We start from the raw sequence: 16,169 nt of genomic DNA, 5'->3' as shown, positions 1-16,169 counted from the left end.
AATATACCTTATCCAGACTTCTAGTATGGATATCAAGTCATTAGATTTCTAGAAACACAGTTTTTCCCTTTTATTCTGTAATTTTAAGATTAAAAATCTCAGAACACGTCAGTCAAACTTGGTTTTAAACTTTGATACTACTCTGAAACACACAGTTACAAAGTTTCTATCTTTATTTTGGGTACCAAAGGTGTATACAGACAATATAAGAAAATGACAAAAAGTTCAAAGAAGGAGTCAAAGGCAGGAGATGATGCAGAATGAGGTGATGGGGCAGCCACCTAATGTCTAGAAAGGTTCCAATCATCCTTCAGGCTATGGCTGTGAGCCTGAGCTAAGCATCCAATTTTCCAGTGGGTTCTGCATGAATACTCGTGCTTCTGCTCTTCTTTCAGAGATTTCGATTCACTGGGACCAGGTACTGGCACTACGGTGGTAATGCATCACTAGGCTTGAGGACTACTGACCTAAGAAGTGAACACTGTCTTCTGCAAATCCTGACTTCTCCAGTCCACTGAAGGCTCCTCACGTAATAGGGTTCAAGACCCTGTGAACCAAAGCAAAAGTCTGAGGAGCTCCTCTATGACTCCAGGTAGTTCAGGAAGCACCTGAACTTGTGATTTTCCCTAATGCTTAGGGATATGGATGTAACACAGAATATCTTGGGATAGAAGTCTAGTGTGTCTATAGCCTCAAACCACATAAAAATTTTCAAAATGACTAGGTGTTCTTTGATGATGACTCTAAAAAGTTATTAAAACCCACAATCCAGGAAAGAAACAAGCAATAAAACAGAGTTCTTACACATAAAAACATATGGCATAATGCTTTGTAGTTTACAATTATTTTTATATGCATCCATTACTAGACTTAAAGCCCACTATAACTGTAGGGTGTTATTATATGAGTTTTACAGAGAAGAAAACAGATTCAGAGAGAGAAAATTCTCCAAGTCCATATAGGTTTTTAATTACACCACAGCTACCTCCACTTTTTCTCATACTGCTTGTAAATCCAAACTTTTTTCCATTAAAATTTATTAGCAAAACATTATAGGCAAAAAAATAAAAAAATACAATACAATATGTCACCACTTGCTAAAGGTTCAAGGAGGGTGGTATGTTTTATCCACCTGAATTTGGAATACTTACTTTAAAATTATAGCTCAGACAAAGTTCAAGTGACTGAGAACACAATTTGAATTTTTCCTGAGACAAATAAACCTGAGCCATCAGGAGATGAGCATCTGCGTAAGAAGGACTGTGTTCTAGGCAATGCTGCAGGTTATTATAAGCTGCTTCAATGTCACCTAGTAAGAGAAATAAAGCATTATAATTCAAATGGCTAAGAGACAGAGATGTGAGAGAGAGGAGGGACACGAGTAGTTTATGGATCGTTCCATGCCCACCTGCCCCAGGTAGCCCCTTTCTAGTCTTCATGAAATAATATTCCTGTAAGTCAGGCCAGCCATAAGGAGCAAACCAGGGAAAGCTATGAAAAGATCAGAGTCAAACACCACTGCTACTTCTGAGAGGACTAGAAATGTACCTTGATCTATTTTCTTGATCAAAAAACTTTTTACTTAAAATTTCATTACAGTAAGTTTTGCAAAACCCAGATATTTAAATAGCTAGAATTCTGTACTGTCACTTACATTAACAAAGGATATATAGTCTTATGATCATCCTTGGCCAGAAATTTTACCACTGTATATAAAATAACAGAAAAAAGCATAGGAATATATTCCAGACATTCAGAAATAGGAGACAGTGATTTAATATGCCTTTTAAATGCCAAGTGTAACAGCCAATATTTTGGACACACATCCTCTGTATATCTGGGAGTCTCAGATTGAAGAAATGATCAAAATTAAAATGACAGGAATGGTGGAATCTGTTAGGCTTGGGCTGGTAGATGGGGTAGAAAGAGGCTCTTCAGAGAAGGAAGAGTATAAACTCCAGGTTCTAGAAAAACTTTCTAGTGATGTAACCCACCGCAATCTGCCTAAACCCATCTCACTGACTGGTGTTAAGTAGGTAGAGAAGCCCAGCTCCCCATTCCACCTCGCTAGGAGCCCTGGGGAAGAACAGACCCTAAATTACTCTCTGTTCCATCTTACTCCTTAACCTCACCTGATACCTCAACAGACCAAACAAGGCTTACAGTTAGAGCTTCCAGTTCCCAAAGGCCCAACCAATGACACAATCCATCTAAATAGAAACAATTTCTTAGAGACAGAGGATTAATAAATAAGTAACGGGCTGAGGCTGCATAATAACATACTAAACACAGTAACAAAATGTGTCAATCAATCAGCAAACATAATAAATAATATTGGATTATTTATTGTTGTGATATATTCGAATACTTGAGAACTGAACAGGCAGAGAAGGAAATAGGAAATGGGAAGGTTAAGTATAATAAACGTGTGCGAATTACCACTCCCATGTTCTTTAAGGAGGAAAAGGATTAAGGAGATAACCCAGAGGTTACTGCTGGGGGGAAAGCACACAGGAAAAGAATCGGGGTTTACAAATAAGAGACTGAAGAATATGAAGACTGTGTGAATGACTGAGATCAGAATCTTGTTCCTTTTAAGAGTGATGGGGGGAAAGATGCATGGTCAGTACTTAGAAGGTCAATAAATATTTAAAAATGAGAAATGGGTCATCAGTGTTGCAGAAAATAGCCATATAAATGAAGAACCCAACAATATCACACTTTTATCTAAGAGCAGCCCAATTTCCCTGAAGTGAAAAATGAAAGACACTTCTGTCCTGCATGTATGTCTTTGTTAGAGTCCTATGTAAAACATAATTTGGCTGGCCTTTGTCCCAGGTTCCTGGGAGAGAGTCTTAAAATCTTGGAATTTCCTGAGTGAGAGGAGTATCTTTGTTGTTTGAGGTTGGCTTTGATCATTTATATAAGTAAGAAGATGAACAGTAAGCCCTAGATAGCTTATGTTAAGAATATGACTCAACGGTGATGAGCCATGCCAGAAAGATCAACCATGGAAGGACTGGGGCTCTGAACTACAGGTTATCTACCTGAATGGGGGAGCAGGACCCTGGACACACATGCCCAGTGATTCAGTCCATGCCTATATAATGAAACTCTAATAAAAACTCTAAACTTGGGGTGAGCTGCCCTGGTTGTTAATGCTCTCTATGTACTGTCATATGCATACGTGTTGGAATGTTGATGTGTACTGACTCTACAGATAGTGAACAATGGCAGCTTCACATCTGGAACCTTCCCAGGCCTTTCCCTGTGCATCTCTCCATGGTTTGGTTTAGTATCCTTTTGCTATACTAAAATTCTAATCATGAGTATAGCAATATCCTGAATTCTAGGAGTCATTCTAGTGAATTTGAACCTGAGGAGTCATAGAAACCCCAAATTTGTAGCCAGCCAGTCAGAAGCTCAGGTGGCTTTGGCAAACCCAGAACTTGTAGCTTCTGTCTGTGCCCTTTACCTGGGAAGTCTGGTCCAACTCTGAGTAGTTCTGGGGTTAGAAGTTATTGTACTTGGCAATTTATGAGGACACTGCTATTTGGACATATGGCAGCACTATTTCAAATGATTTAAGGCTGCTGTTTTCAAAAATGGGGTCATAGGAGACTTTCATTTCTAGAGACTTTGGCAATTAAGAATTACTATGTTAAGGCTGATTTTTTCAAAATAATAAGTGTCTAAAAAATATAACAGAACTCAAAGTCCCAGTTTAACTACTTAGTAGATAATACCATTTGAACTGAGAGCAAAGTAGAAATAACCATGTCACTCAATAGACCTTAACCAGAAGAAGTTATTACAGAGCCACTTTTTACATCTAGAATATTTTAGAGATACAAGATTTGAGATCATCTATTTTTAACAGTTAAAATTGAGGTCCAAAAAATTAGCAAAGTCAGTCAATCTTCAATCTCCATTATATGTAAGAAATATTTGTTTAGGATAATACCTTTAGGTTGGTTTCTAAACCTTATGATTTTATAAATTTTATTTACTTTGCATGGCATTTATCTAGGAAAGATACACAAATATAAGCCCCAATGGTTGGTCTACTATGTCTACTGTATATATTAGGTATATATCTATATATATTATGACTATATTATGTATATAGTCACACATCTGTGTGTCCTAAAAAGCTAATGTTCTATATCTGGGGCTATTTTTTTTAGCTATACATAATCACAGATTATATACAGCTAATTATCAATTAATCAATACACTTCCTAAAGGCATCTGGTAAAACTTGCATCTGGCTATACCAAAGAGTCAATAATTATGGACAAAAGACTATAAATTTTTACTACCATCTAAGTATCTGATGGACTTTTTTGTTAAGTGGTACAACTGTACTTTCCCAACTATTCACTTGAACAACAGAAGTTTATTGTAATTTTTAAAGAATAGTGAATATTATACAATTTTATTTTGGATTAAAATTACTTATTTGTGCACAAAACGCATCTATGTGACTATTCTCCATATAACTGGCGTACTTAGTTTATTTACCCTTGATTTTGTCAACATCAGAATAAAAAAGTTATTTTAAGTTTTTAAGTACATTCTACCTGATAAATATTTCACTTTTGCTATTAGGAAGACAGCTTGCAGAAGGCCTGGTACAGTTCTTACTATAGTCTCCAGGATTGAGGTACAACGTCTGAGAAGTGGAGAAAGAGGTTGCCCAGGACTTGCAGGCTAAATAAAACAAATTAGCATATCATTTTATAAGTTTACTTCAGTAAAGTGCACACACATATTAAACTTCAGTGTAACTAGAAAAACTATATATTTTTCCAAAATTTCTGTTATTCTGCTTTTGCATATCTTTACCATAATGTGACTAATTCATGTCCGTGGGATCTATGAACATACCATACAAAGGATGGCTTTTATTCAGCAAAATAATTATGAAATTATTACTCAATTAACAGATTTGATAACATGAAAGGAGTGTATTTGTTCAACAACTGTGAAGGAAACATTTTCAAAGGAAAGATAACTGAAAGGCAGAATTTCTTGCTGGAATTGAGAGTCAAGGCAATGTGAATTCTAATTCTTGATCTGCCTAGTGATTTATTCAGTTCGGCAACTTGCATTGCCCCCTACGGTACTGTACGATCAGTTTCTGAAATTTTCTTTTTTTGCCTAGTAAAAATCAGAAGGTAGAATACACTCATGTGTACTACACCAAATGTCTCATACCTTCACATTTTCTGCTTTTCTGCTGGCATGCAGAAGGTCCTCAAAGGTTTTTTTTTAGTTTCTCGCTTTATTAATATGCAGTGAATATGATAACAATAACAGTACTAGAACATTTATTGTTTTAATGGCTGTCTACCCAACTGACTTTTATCCAATGGTTACCCACTCACAAGCTACAAATGTGATATTAGAATTTAAATGTCAAATATTCATTCTCTCTGTTTTCCCCTACTAATTCTGCATCCTTTATTTGAAAAATAATCTTCCCCATCATCCCCCTATACCCTGCAAATATACTCTTAGCTAGAGTATGGTCTCTTACTGACAATCACTTCTACCCTGAGATGTTGTTACTGACAAAAGCACCACATCTCCTTGCTACCTTGCAGCACAAAAAAAAAGGTGAAAAGTTTCAAAAAGAATTTCAAAATATGTCCTCCGATGTTTCCCCATGAAAGCAGCACTCTGTGCTAATGAGGAGCCATCACGCTGACAAAGGTTAGACTGCAGGAACACAGCATGTTTTGGACCAGAGACACAATTTCCACTTAACACATTATCTCTTGCTCCAACTACAATTACTTCTTAGCAGAGCTTCCAGAGAAATCCTTTTAAACTGTTGAGTCAGATCATGCTGGAAACCTGGTTCCCCACTATGCTCAGAACTGATGCTGGGGGAATGACAACAATCTCCAAGGCCCTACGAGGTCTGGTATCCTCTGCTGTGACCTCCTCCTCACTGCATCCAGTTACATTAGTTTCCTGTGTCCCTTCAGGCCATGGCACAACTGTTCCTGTGCCTGAGACAATTTATACCATATTTCCACATGAACATCTGAAGTTTTAACTTTTACCATCTTAACGAGGCCTAACCAGATCGTCTTATCCAAAATCACCACTCCTACCCTAGTCTGTTATTTTCTATTACCTCACTGACTTGACTGTATTATCTGTCTCGTCCTGCTAGTTCTGTATGCTTCAAGAGGGCAAAGGCTATGGTTTTCTCCTTCACAACAACCTCGCTAGCTCCAAGCAGAGCCCTGGGTACTCTACAAGCATTTGCTGACTGAATTCTGAATACTGCTCAAGTACTTAACTTCTGACTCTAAGCAACTGAAAACAGATCACAATAGGGGACACTGGGATCCATCCTGGGTGTTATTCCAGAAGGGTCAATTTATTTTTCTTTCTTTTCAAGTTTTTATTTAAATGCTAGTTAGTTTACACTCCAATGTGGTTTTGGGTGTAGAATTCAGTGATTCATCACTTACATACATCACCCAGGGCCCATCATAACCAGTGCCCTCCTTAATCCCCATCACCCATTTAGCCACCCCCCACCCAACTCCCCTCGGTTTTGTTCTCCATAGTTAAGAAGGTTTAATTTAAAATAGATTAGGAAAGTCTGGAAAAGGATGTGGTGATCAAAACAGCAGCACGGCTTCCCTAAAGAAAGGCCATTATCCTCATTTCCTCAGTACAAGGAAGCTGTAAATCAGGGAGAATGCTAAGAACTATGCTTTTAGCAATGAAGTATTTGGTACTGTCTGTACTGAATCAGAAGCTGAGTACAGTAATGTCAAGTCATCTACTCACTTTCTGTAGTAACAAGAGTGCTGACTAATGGATCTACCTACATAAATTTGGAAAGAACTCTCTGAGAATACAATAAAAGGTTCCATCTTCAGTTCTACTCAGAGGTAGGTAAGGCAGATAATGGAGGACGGTAAAGATCCATATAAAATACACAACAATCAGGATCTAAAACAATATGATAATCTGGAATTATGAGATGAATCTAAGAAGATGAAATTTGCTAGGGATAGAGTCTACACCTAAGTCCTCAGTTACAGTGAATAATAGAGCTAAGGATTTTAGGTAACTATTAATTCAACAGGGGTCAATAATATAATATGATTCATAAAAGAAAGCTTGAGGAACCCCAAGAATTAGGGAGGAAGAGGATCTGCCAAGGCCAAACCCATACATGGAACAGTGATCTTACCAAGAGCTTACTGACAAAATAAGGCTGTCCTCATGGCCAGGGTTCTAACTATGTTATATAAAAAACAAGTGGCTAAAAACCTGGAATTGTTTAGGCAGAACATGAAAACTAATTTCTAAAATCCAAAGGTCTGTGTTATGATGAGGAATAATCTTTGCTTTGGCGAAGTAAGTGGACTTGCTCTGTGCACTCCAGAGAGCAGGTGGACCAGGAAATGGGTGAAATTTTTTAACACAAAGCTAAGTCTGACAACATAGGAAATACAGTCTAATAGTCCTAGTCCTAGAGTAAGAACTGCATTTTTGAATGCACCCACGCATTGGATGGGCACTTAATGTGGTTGCTGTGGAGTAGATTCAAGTATCACATGCATGTCTGAATTAAATGACTTCTAATAATACTTCTAAACTGAAGATTTTACAATTTTATCAATTCTAAGTGAATATTTGTAAACCAATACATTTATCATTTGATAGCAGTCATTGGTATAAATATTCTGATATAAAACTATTTCGACTAATATAGATACAAATACTACCATTGTAAGATGCTGATCTAATCTAACACGTGAAGGACAATTTATTAGTACACTTTATAAAACATCATGTAAATGATGTTGAAAATATTTTCATTGAAAATAAGGCTCAGAAAGAATTACTTACCTGCATTGGACAAAAATTCAGATAGTCTGTAATAATTTCTAGCAAGAAATCAGGATTTAAGTTCTCAAAATACTGTATGCCAAGTGGTAAATCTTCTAACTGTGAAAAATGAGTGTCCAGAACATCATTTAACAGATTAATAACTTCTTCTTGTCGTTTATTTTTCTTCATAGCAAGAATTGCATGTAAATAGATTAATTCCTAGAAATTAAGCAGTCGTCATTAATTATCCCATTCAGTTGTAAAGTCATTTATTTCCACTTAGATTTCAAATGTTTATGAAGTGCTATTTATGTGCATTATTTGTTCAAATTTCAGTATTAGCTTGGACAAACTTTTAGAATCTTATACAAGAATATTTAAAGTCTAATCCTGTGTGGTGGTAAATTAGTAAATGCAATTATATATTAAAATTAATGTACATTAACTCTAAAACCACTATTACTAAAATTAACAATCTCATATTTTATAAACAGTATTTAGGATCTACCATCTGATAAAATGAAACACTTTACCGCAGATTTTCCAATAGACTGCTGAATTTCCCTAAGGAATTCTAGCTGCTGGTCTGCATCCTGTAACTGCCCTTCAATTAACTGACATCGGATAAATCCTAAAACCAAACACAACAAAACAGTCCAAGTCCACAGCAATTCAGGCATGTACACGTCAAGCTAACACAAACATTAATAAAAGATTTTCCCTCCATAATAAAGTATTAATAAATTATAAGAAAGTATTAGACATTAAAGCAATACTTCAGATTTAAAATAAAAGAAAATAAAATGGGCAGCTCTGTATCCAAATAAAATCAGTTACTAAGAAATTCAGGATTTATAGGAACTACCTCATAAAAATCTGTTCTCTCAAGATATTACTTAAGAAATAAAAACTGCATTTTAAAGATTCCTGTTTTTTTTCTATTATGGATAATGGAGGACAGTTTAATTTTAGAAAACCACAACCTACATTTTTTTCTTCTTTCACAGCAGGTATTTAAGGGAATTAATGACTTGCATCTATCTGAGGAACATTTAGAAAGAGCGGGCCTACCAATTAGTGCAGGAACGCTAGTTTCATCAAGTGTCATGGCGGTCTTATACCACTTCAGTGCCTCTTTAACATTTCCTTGTAAAATCATCTGGTATCCAAGTTCTGTAGCAAATTCTGATTGCTGAGGGGTTAAACTAAAAGCTTTTTCTAGCAATGTCTGAATTCTTTGAAGAATGAGTTGACTTCGCCCACACTAAAAAGAAAAAAGAAATTTCAGACTAGAAAGCCAAACACTTCTACTCAGGTGAGAGAATTATTTTTTCCTAAAGATACAAATTATTTGTACTTCACAGAAGTAGAATTTTAAAGAAGTAATTAATAAACAAAGAAAAACTTCATAGAAATAGAATAAAAAGATACAAAGTATTTGTACTTCACAGGAATAGAAAAAAAGTAATAATCAAAGAAAAATATGACTTCTCTATTTACCATCCAGACAGCAAGAGTTTATACCCAAGCAGAACTTAAAATCCTAATGAGCTATTTTAAACAATGGCTTCAAACAATACTACAATGATGTTGCTGTACAAGAATACCTTTTAGAACTTTTTTCAAAAATTTTTAACTGTCTCATGATTGTTTAAGGATTGCTTCCCCCTAAGTTGAGGTATGCCACCAGGTTAAATATTTTAAAAGATTACTCATTAGAATCTTTGTGAAAAAAGGTTCAAAAATATTTCAAGAAATGGCAACTCTGCTAAATAAAGTAAGTATGCAATGTTCTAACATAATAACTTTTAAGAGAAAAAATACTAAACTGCTTAAATTTTTGTAAGCTTATTTAAAAACTAATGAAAATAAATTATCTGGCAATAAAGTAAATAAAAAAGGTAAATATCTTCCTTAACTCAAACTTTTGTTAATAACACAGATTTTTTCCCTTTAAATTTCACACAATCTGACAATCTTTTTTTTAAAAAAAGAATTGTTTCCTCATGTCATTTAATAATTACGATCCCTGATTTTTTCTTTTAATTTTATACCTAGTATTTCACCTGCTTGTATATATCATTTTCCTTATTTTTTCCCTAGTTTAATTAAGACCTTTTCAATTCTTTCAGTCCTTGTATTGATTTTGAGATCCTGCAGTATTTTTCTATTCCATTCCTGATTATCTTCTTTATACTGGATGTTGTAATGAAAACATTTCTTTACTATTACATTAATATGGTAAGTGCTGTGAAATGTATAAGCCTGACGATTCACAGATCTGTACCCCCTGGTGCAATAATACATTATATGTTAATAAAAATTAAAAAAAAAAAGATCCCAGCCATTTCCCACACCAAAATTGTCTCTTACCCATGTTAGAACTGTTTTTCAAATACAAATGACCCTTGAATAACGCAGGGGTGAGGGTGCTGTCATCCACGGCCTCCCCTGCCTCTCCCACACCACACAGTTGAAAATCTGCATATAATTTTTGACTTCCTAAACACTTAACTATTAATAGCCTACTACTGACCACGCCTTCCTGATAACCTAAACAGTCTATTAATGCATATTTTCTATGTTATATATTCTTACAATAAAGTTAGAGAAAAGAAAATAATAAGGAAAATACAATACTGTATTGATTGAATACATCTGCAGTCAGTGGACTCACACAGTTCAAACCTGTGTTGTTCAAGAGTAAACTGCAGTTTCAAAAAAACAAGGAATAACCCTAGTTATAGTTCTGGGGCGCCTGGGTGGCTCAGTGCATTAAGCCTCTGCCTTCAGCTCAGGTCATGATCCCGGGGTCCTGGGATCGAGCCCCACATCGGGCTCTCTGCTCTGCAAAGAGCCTGCTTCCTCCTCTCTCTCTGTCTGCCTCTTTGCCTACTTGTGATCTCTGTCAAATAAATAAAATCTTAAAAAAAAAAATCCTATGCTCTGATTAATAAATGGCTTCCCACTTCCTTTGGAATTTCTCACTTCCCTATCCTTTCCCACCTCCATGAAATCATATCTCCCCTGAACTGCCTTTCTTACGAACGTATCACATATTTACACATGTACGTTATTTTCATTCTAGGCCATATGCTCTTTGATGCCTCAACCTTTGTGACTTATTTAATATTCCTAGCCACAGATAATAGCTCTGCTGCACAGCAGGCACTCTTACAGTTCTGCTGAAGGCTACTGTGATCTTATAAAAAAGTTGAGCATTCTGGGGTTCCATGGCATCCAATGCATTCTCTAAGTTTTCCAGCTTGGTGGCAGCCTGAAACAAAAGTATCAGGATAATTTTAAAATAAACTAAGAAAAAAAGAATACATGACATATACACTAATAAAATCTACGTTGTGAAATGTATTAAAGGTTCTTTTAAAAATCTCAAGAATTATGAATAAAGAACTGAGATTTAAAATGTGTTTTTTAGGGGTCCCTGGTTGGCTCAGGCAGTATGTGACTCTTGATCTTGCGTCATGAGTTTGAGTCCCACATTGGGTATAGAAATTACTTAAATAAATAAATCTTTTAAAAAAATAAAATAAAATAAATCAAGTGTGTTTTTAAAATATCTGTTTTTGAATGAAAACCTCTTGGTGGGTAAAGATAACCCATAATATTCAATTAACAATATATGCCCAGCTCCCTCTCCAACAATTAGTTCATGACACACATGAGATATGTATAATAAAATTGTAAACATTAATATTATATGAGATCTGATTTTTGATTACCTATATAGTCTGGTTATATTTGAAATACTCTCTGGAATAGAAAAATTAACATCCTGTAAGTTATTTCAATGCTTGGAAAATTTACTGAAGAGCTGCCCCTAGTAAAATTCCCCTGGTATTTACCGAAGAACTTACTAGTTGCTGTCACATTTAACAATCTAACCAGACTAAACACAATTCAGATCTACTCCTATATAATATACTATATAATACTATTTTATAATACTATTTGCTTCAAACTGGATTTTGGCATTCCATAACCTAGTACCTAATCAATGTGCTCATTACTACAGAAACATGAATCGTATTATAAGGTCCAATGGGATGTCATCCTGAGCCCATTTAAATTACATAAACTCAGCTAAACTCTAAAAAAAACTAAGGACTACATTTTTGCATATATATTCTTCCTTACCTATCATCATCAGTGACATTAATCATGCAGGGGAGTTTTATGTAGGAAACCACATATAATGTTATTGATTCAAGGAATTTTCAAGGTATTTTAACTATTTGATATTTTTGCTTTATTAGTTGATTTAAGAAGCTCATCACTTTGTTAAAGTGTATTTCTAGAATTCAAGTAAAAATTATCATGGCATACATTCTGAAAGGGCTCTTCAAGGCTCTAACGTATGGGCATATGTGTATGTAATTATGCATTTTTTACTACAGGAAACTTAAATAGTACAATACAACTTACCTTCTCTATGTCCCCCTCCCTACACAAATAGTAAAGAGCCAGGATTCTTAGCGCTTCCACATTTTGACTATCTTGAAGCATTAACCTGCAAAGAAACATTTCACATAATGTTGAAATAGACTTAATATGCTTTCTTTTATCTGAGGGTCTGAAAAGACAGTTGGCTGGTCTGACTATTCCACTGTCTAAATAAAAATTTTAATTAGTAAAATAATATACCCTTTAAAAATTATCAACCTCATTATTTAAGCTAAAAAATAATCTCTGAATCTTAATCTTTAATATGTTTAAAAAAGATATGAATAGATTGTATCGGTCTCTTTAAATCCTTTGGCAATCCTAAATAAAGTATTAACCATATCCAACAGTGTATTAAAAGAATAATGGATGGCTCAGTCGGTTAAGTGTCCGACTTGATTTCGGCTTGGGTCATGATCTCAGAGCAGTGAGATGGAGCCCCACATGGGGCTCTGTGTGGAATGCGGAGCCTGTCTAAAATTCTCTCTCTCCCTCCTCCCAACACCCTCGCCCTCTCAAAAGAAAAAAAAAAAAAAGAAAAAAAGAAGAAGAAGAATTCACCTTGATCAGGAAGATTTATTATTGCAAGACTTTCAGGAATGAAAAGATGGGTTAAACATTTTAAAATATATTAATGTAATTCACAACATTAAAACAGATTCCTATGTGAAAAATACAAATCAGAAAAAATTATGGAAAAATACCCTATTAGTAAAAGAAACAATTCCCCTTTCCCAAAAAACTTTGTAAAAAACATGCAAAAGCTATATAAATTCCTAAACTTTACTCAAGGACATTTGAAAAAGAAATTGAACAAATGGGGTAACCTACACAGTAGGTTTCTTTTTTTACTTATTTATTTATTTATTTGACAGAGAGAGATCCCAAGTAGGCAGAGAGGCAGGCAGAGAGAGAGGAGGAAGCAGGCTCCCTGCTGAGCAAAAAGCCTGATGCAGGACTTGATCCCAGGACCCTGAGATCATGACCTGAGCCGAAGGCAGTGGCCTAACCCACTGGGCCACCCAGGTGCCCCACACTAGGTTTCTCATCATGAATGGTATGGCATATTGAATTATTAGCCTCAATCTTCCCACCTTCCATTAATACAAGCTTTCTGCCATCGAAGTGAGCAGTTCCTCATATAAATGCTGACATGTACTTTACTGCTTCCTAGCTATGGATTTGGACATTTTCCTTATATTCGTCAATGGAATGTGAACAGGAGTGGCGGTGTACCACCCCCAAAGTTTTGGAGGCATTAAATATTGATGCCTGTTCCTCACGCATCTCTGCTATCTCCACGAGAAGAGTTTCATCTGGAGAGCTGCTGCTCTCTGGCTTGAGTCCAGAGAACCACCCCTAGAGCTGACCAGAGACCAAACTGCCGTGAGGGGCTACACCCAGCCAGGTGGATTTAAAATTGGAAGCAGGACACTAGGCAAGCTTGGTCGAGGTCAGAGGATCCCTACCAAAGCGAGAAATGAGTGCTTATAGTCATATGCCCTGTGATCTGTAGTTGTTTGCTATGGTCCTTATACACTCTAATAACACATGATAATACACACTTGGGTTAAAAAAGTTTTTCTCCCAAATAATCTATAGATTTAATGTAATTCAAACCAAAATCTTGTAAGGTTTCTTTCTTTTTTATTTTTTTAAACTTGGTAAGTTAATTCTGGCAGTCTTCTTCTTGCAGAAGAAGAGCCAAGAAAACTATCGAAAAAGAAACATGATGAAGAACTTGACCTAAAAAATATATATAAAAAAGGACCAGTCAGTATACAGGGGGAAAGACAGCTTTTACTATTAAAAAGACACTCAATCTCAACATAATTGAAGAAATGAAAATAAAAATAAGGTTTTATTCTACCAGATTCTACCATTTTTATTCTATCAGATTGTCAAAAATAAAAACAAAAAAAATACCACACTGGTAACAGCCAGAATTGGTTAAGGATGGAGGAGGGGGCATCCAGTAGACTACTGATGGAAGCAAAAATTAGTATAAATTCTTAGGAGAACAATTTGGTGGTATCTTCCAGAATTTCAAACATGCATATGTGAGGAAGAGACTACAATCTGTCCCCTCAAATCCATTCTCTCTTTATTTGCTTGGGAACACAGCTAGCTTACATTTTCCTGCCACCTTTGCCACAAGAGGTGGCCCTCTGGACACAAGGCAACGTATGCTGCTTCTAGACCTGCGTGGAATGACTCCTCCACCCTCTTTGCCTTTGTACCAGCTGGATACCAATGTCATGAGGTTTTAGGACAAGGCAGAGTTGCAAGACAGAAAGGGATTAGGTCCCTTAATGATGGTGTGGAGGAAGGTGGCCTGATCAGGATTTATACACACTCAAAATAGTTACATATCAGAAGAAAAATTCTATTATGTGTTTAGATCTATTCTTTTATAGGAGCTTAGCCTACCCTAACAAATAAGATTCCCTTTAACTCAGTAATCCCTCATCTGGGAAACCATCCTCCAGAAATATACTTTACATGTATAAATGGGTGTGTGTGTGTGTGTGCACGCGCCTAAACGTCTACCTATGGGAAAATATAAAGTATCTGTATGTTTACTTTATAGATGTTTTCATTGTTAAAAAAGAATTATGTGTATCTGTGTGAATGGATATAATAGAACATCCACAAAATACTAAGTTAAAGAAAAATCAAATGTATGGGTATCTGGGTGGCACAGTTGGTTAAGTGTCCAACTCTTGGTTTCAGCTCAGGTAGTGATCTCAGGGTTGTGAGACCAAGCCCTGCATGGGGCTCCATGCTCAGCACTGAGCCTGCTTGAGTTTCTCTCTCCCTCTCCCTCTGCCCTTCCCCACCCCTCCCCACCATGTGTGCGTACTCTCTCTCTCTCTAAAATAAATCTTTTTTTTTTTTTTTAAAGATTTTATTTATTTATTTGACAGAGATCACAAGTAGGCAGAGAGGCAGGCAGAGAGAGGGGAAGGGAAGCAGGCTTCCTGCCGAGCAGAGAGCCTAACGCAGGGCTCGATCCAGGACCCTGAGATCATGACCTAAGCTGAAGGCAGAAGCTTTAACCCACTGAGCCATCCAGGCGCCCCTAAAATAGATCTTTAAAAAAAAAGAAAAATCAAGTTTAAAAACTATATAACAAGTCTATTTTTTACACACATCCCCAAAAATATATTTTTATATATTATATTGATACTCCCTTTACCTCCTTACTCACACACAGTGCCTAGAAATCTAGAAAAATATAAATATCAAAGAGTTATTAATGTCCAAATTGTGGCCTTCAAATATCATTTCCCACTAAAAGAGTTAGACTGCATTACACAATGGCTAATACTTGTTTGGGGCAGTAAATACACAAAATGGCCCTAGTATTTCTTGCTCTATACCAAATAGCAAGGAAACAATCAAAGACTGCTAGGTTCATATGAAAAGGGCCTGAGAACTAACTTGAAGAGGCTACTAAGAGCCAAAGATGAGACAATTTGAGCAAGTATAATAACCAAAATGGTTAGAAACAGACAAATTTAATCTATGTGATATAAACAAATCCAAACTACTAATCAGTCACCTCTATAGGACGCCAGGGAATTTTTAACTTTTTTTTTGGTCTTTTGAAACCCAGAAATAAAAAGACTCAAGCATTTATCCAATTTTTCTTAAATGAATTATAACACCAGATAACCACAAGTTAAGTTAGAATCGTTTTTTTTTTTTTCTTTTAATAGTACTCCAGCTAAGAAATAAAGAAAGAATGATATAACCACATTAATCCTACAGCACCCATGTATTGAGCACAAATTTCTGCTAATAGGGTGCCTGGGTGACTTAGTCAGTTAAGTGTC

At 35.8% G+C, this 16,169-nt stretch overlaps 1 protein-coding gene across 1 annotated transcript in view; it reads right to left on the bottom strand.

Annotated features, from left to right (window-relative positions):
• Nucleotides 1-16,169, bottom strand: part of TTC21B (tetratricopeptide repeat domain 21B) — a 77,779-nt gene that overhangs the window by 46,832 nt on the left and 14,778 nt on the right. Inside the window, exons 7-13 of the mRNA XM_059167131.1 lie at nucleotides 12,313-12,397; nucleotides 11,048-11,146; nucleotides 8,941-9,133; nucleotides 8,403-8,500; nucleotides 7,888-8,088; nucleotides 4,584-4,713; nucleotides 1,152-1,309 (exon numbers count right to left, since the gene is read on the bottom strand). Coding sequence (XP_059023114.1) covers nucleotides 1,152-1,309; nucleotides 4,584-4,713; nucleotides 7,888-8,088; nucleotides 8,403-8,500; nucleotides 8,941-9,133; nucleotides 11,048-11,146; nucleotides 12,313-12,397 — 964 coding nt within the window. The remainder of the gene's footprint in view (nucleotides 1-1,151; nucleotides 1,310-4,583; nucleotides 4,714-7,887; nucleotides 8,089-8,402; nucleotides 8,501-8,940; nucleotides 9,134-11,047; nucleotides 11,147-12,312; nucleotides 12,398-16,169) is intronic.

Source organism: Mustela lutreola, chromosome 3 (assembly GCF_030435805.1).
Source record: "Mustela lutreola isolate mMusLut2 chromosome 3, mMusLut2.pri, whole genome shotgun sequence".
NCBI lineage: Eukaryota > Metazoa > Chordata > Mammalia > Carnivora > Mustelidae > Mustela > Mustela lutreola.
This window is presented reverse-complemented; position numbering and strand designations above follow the sequence as displayed.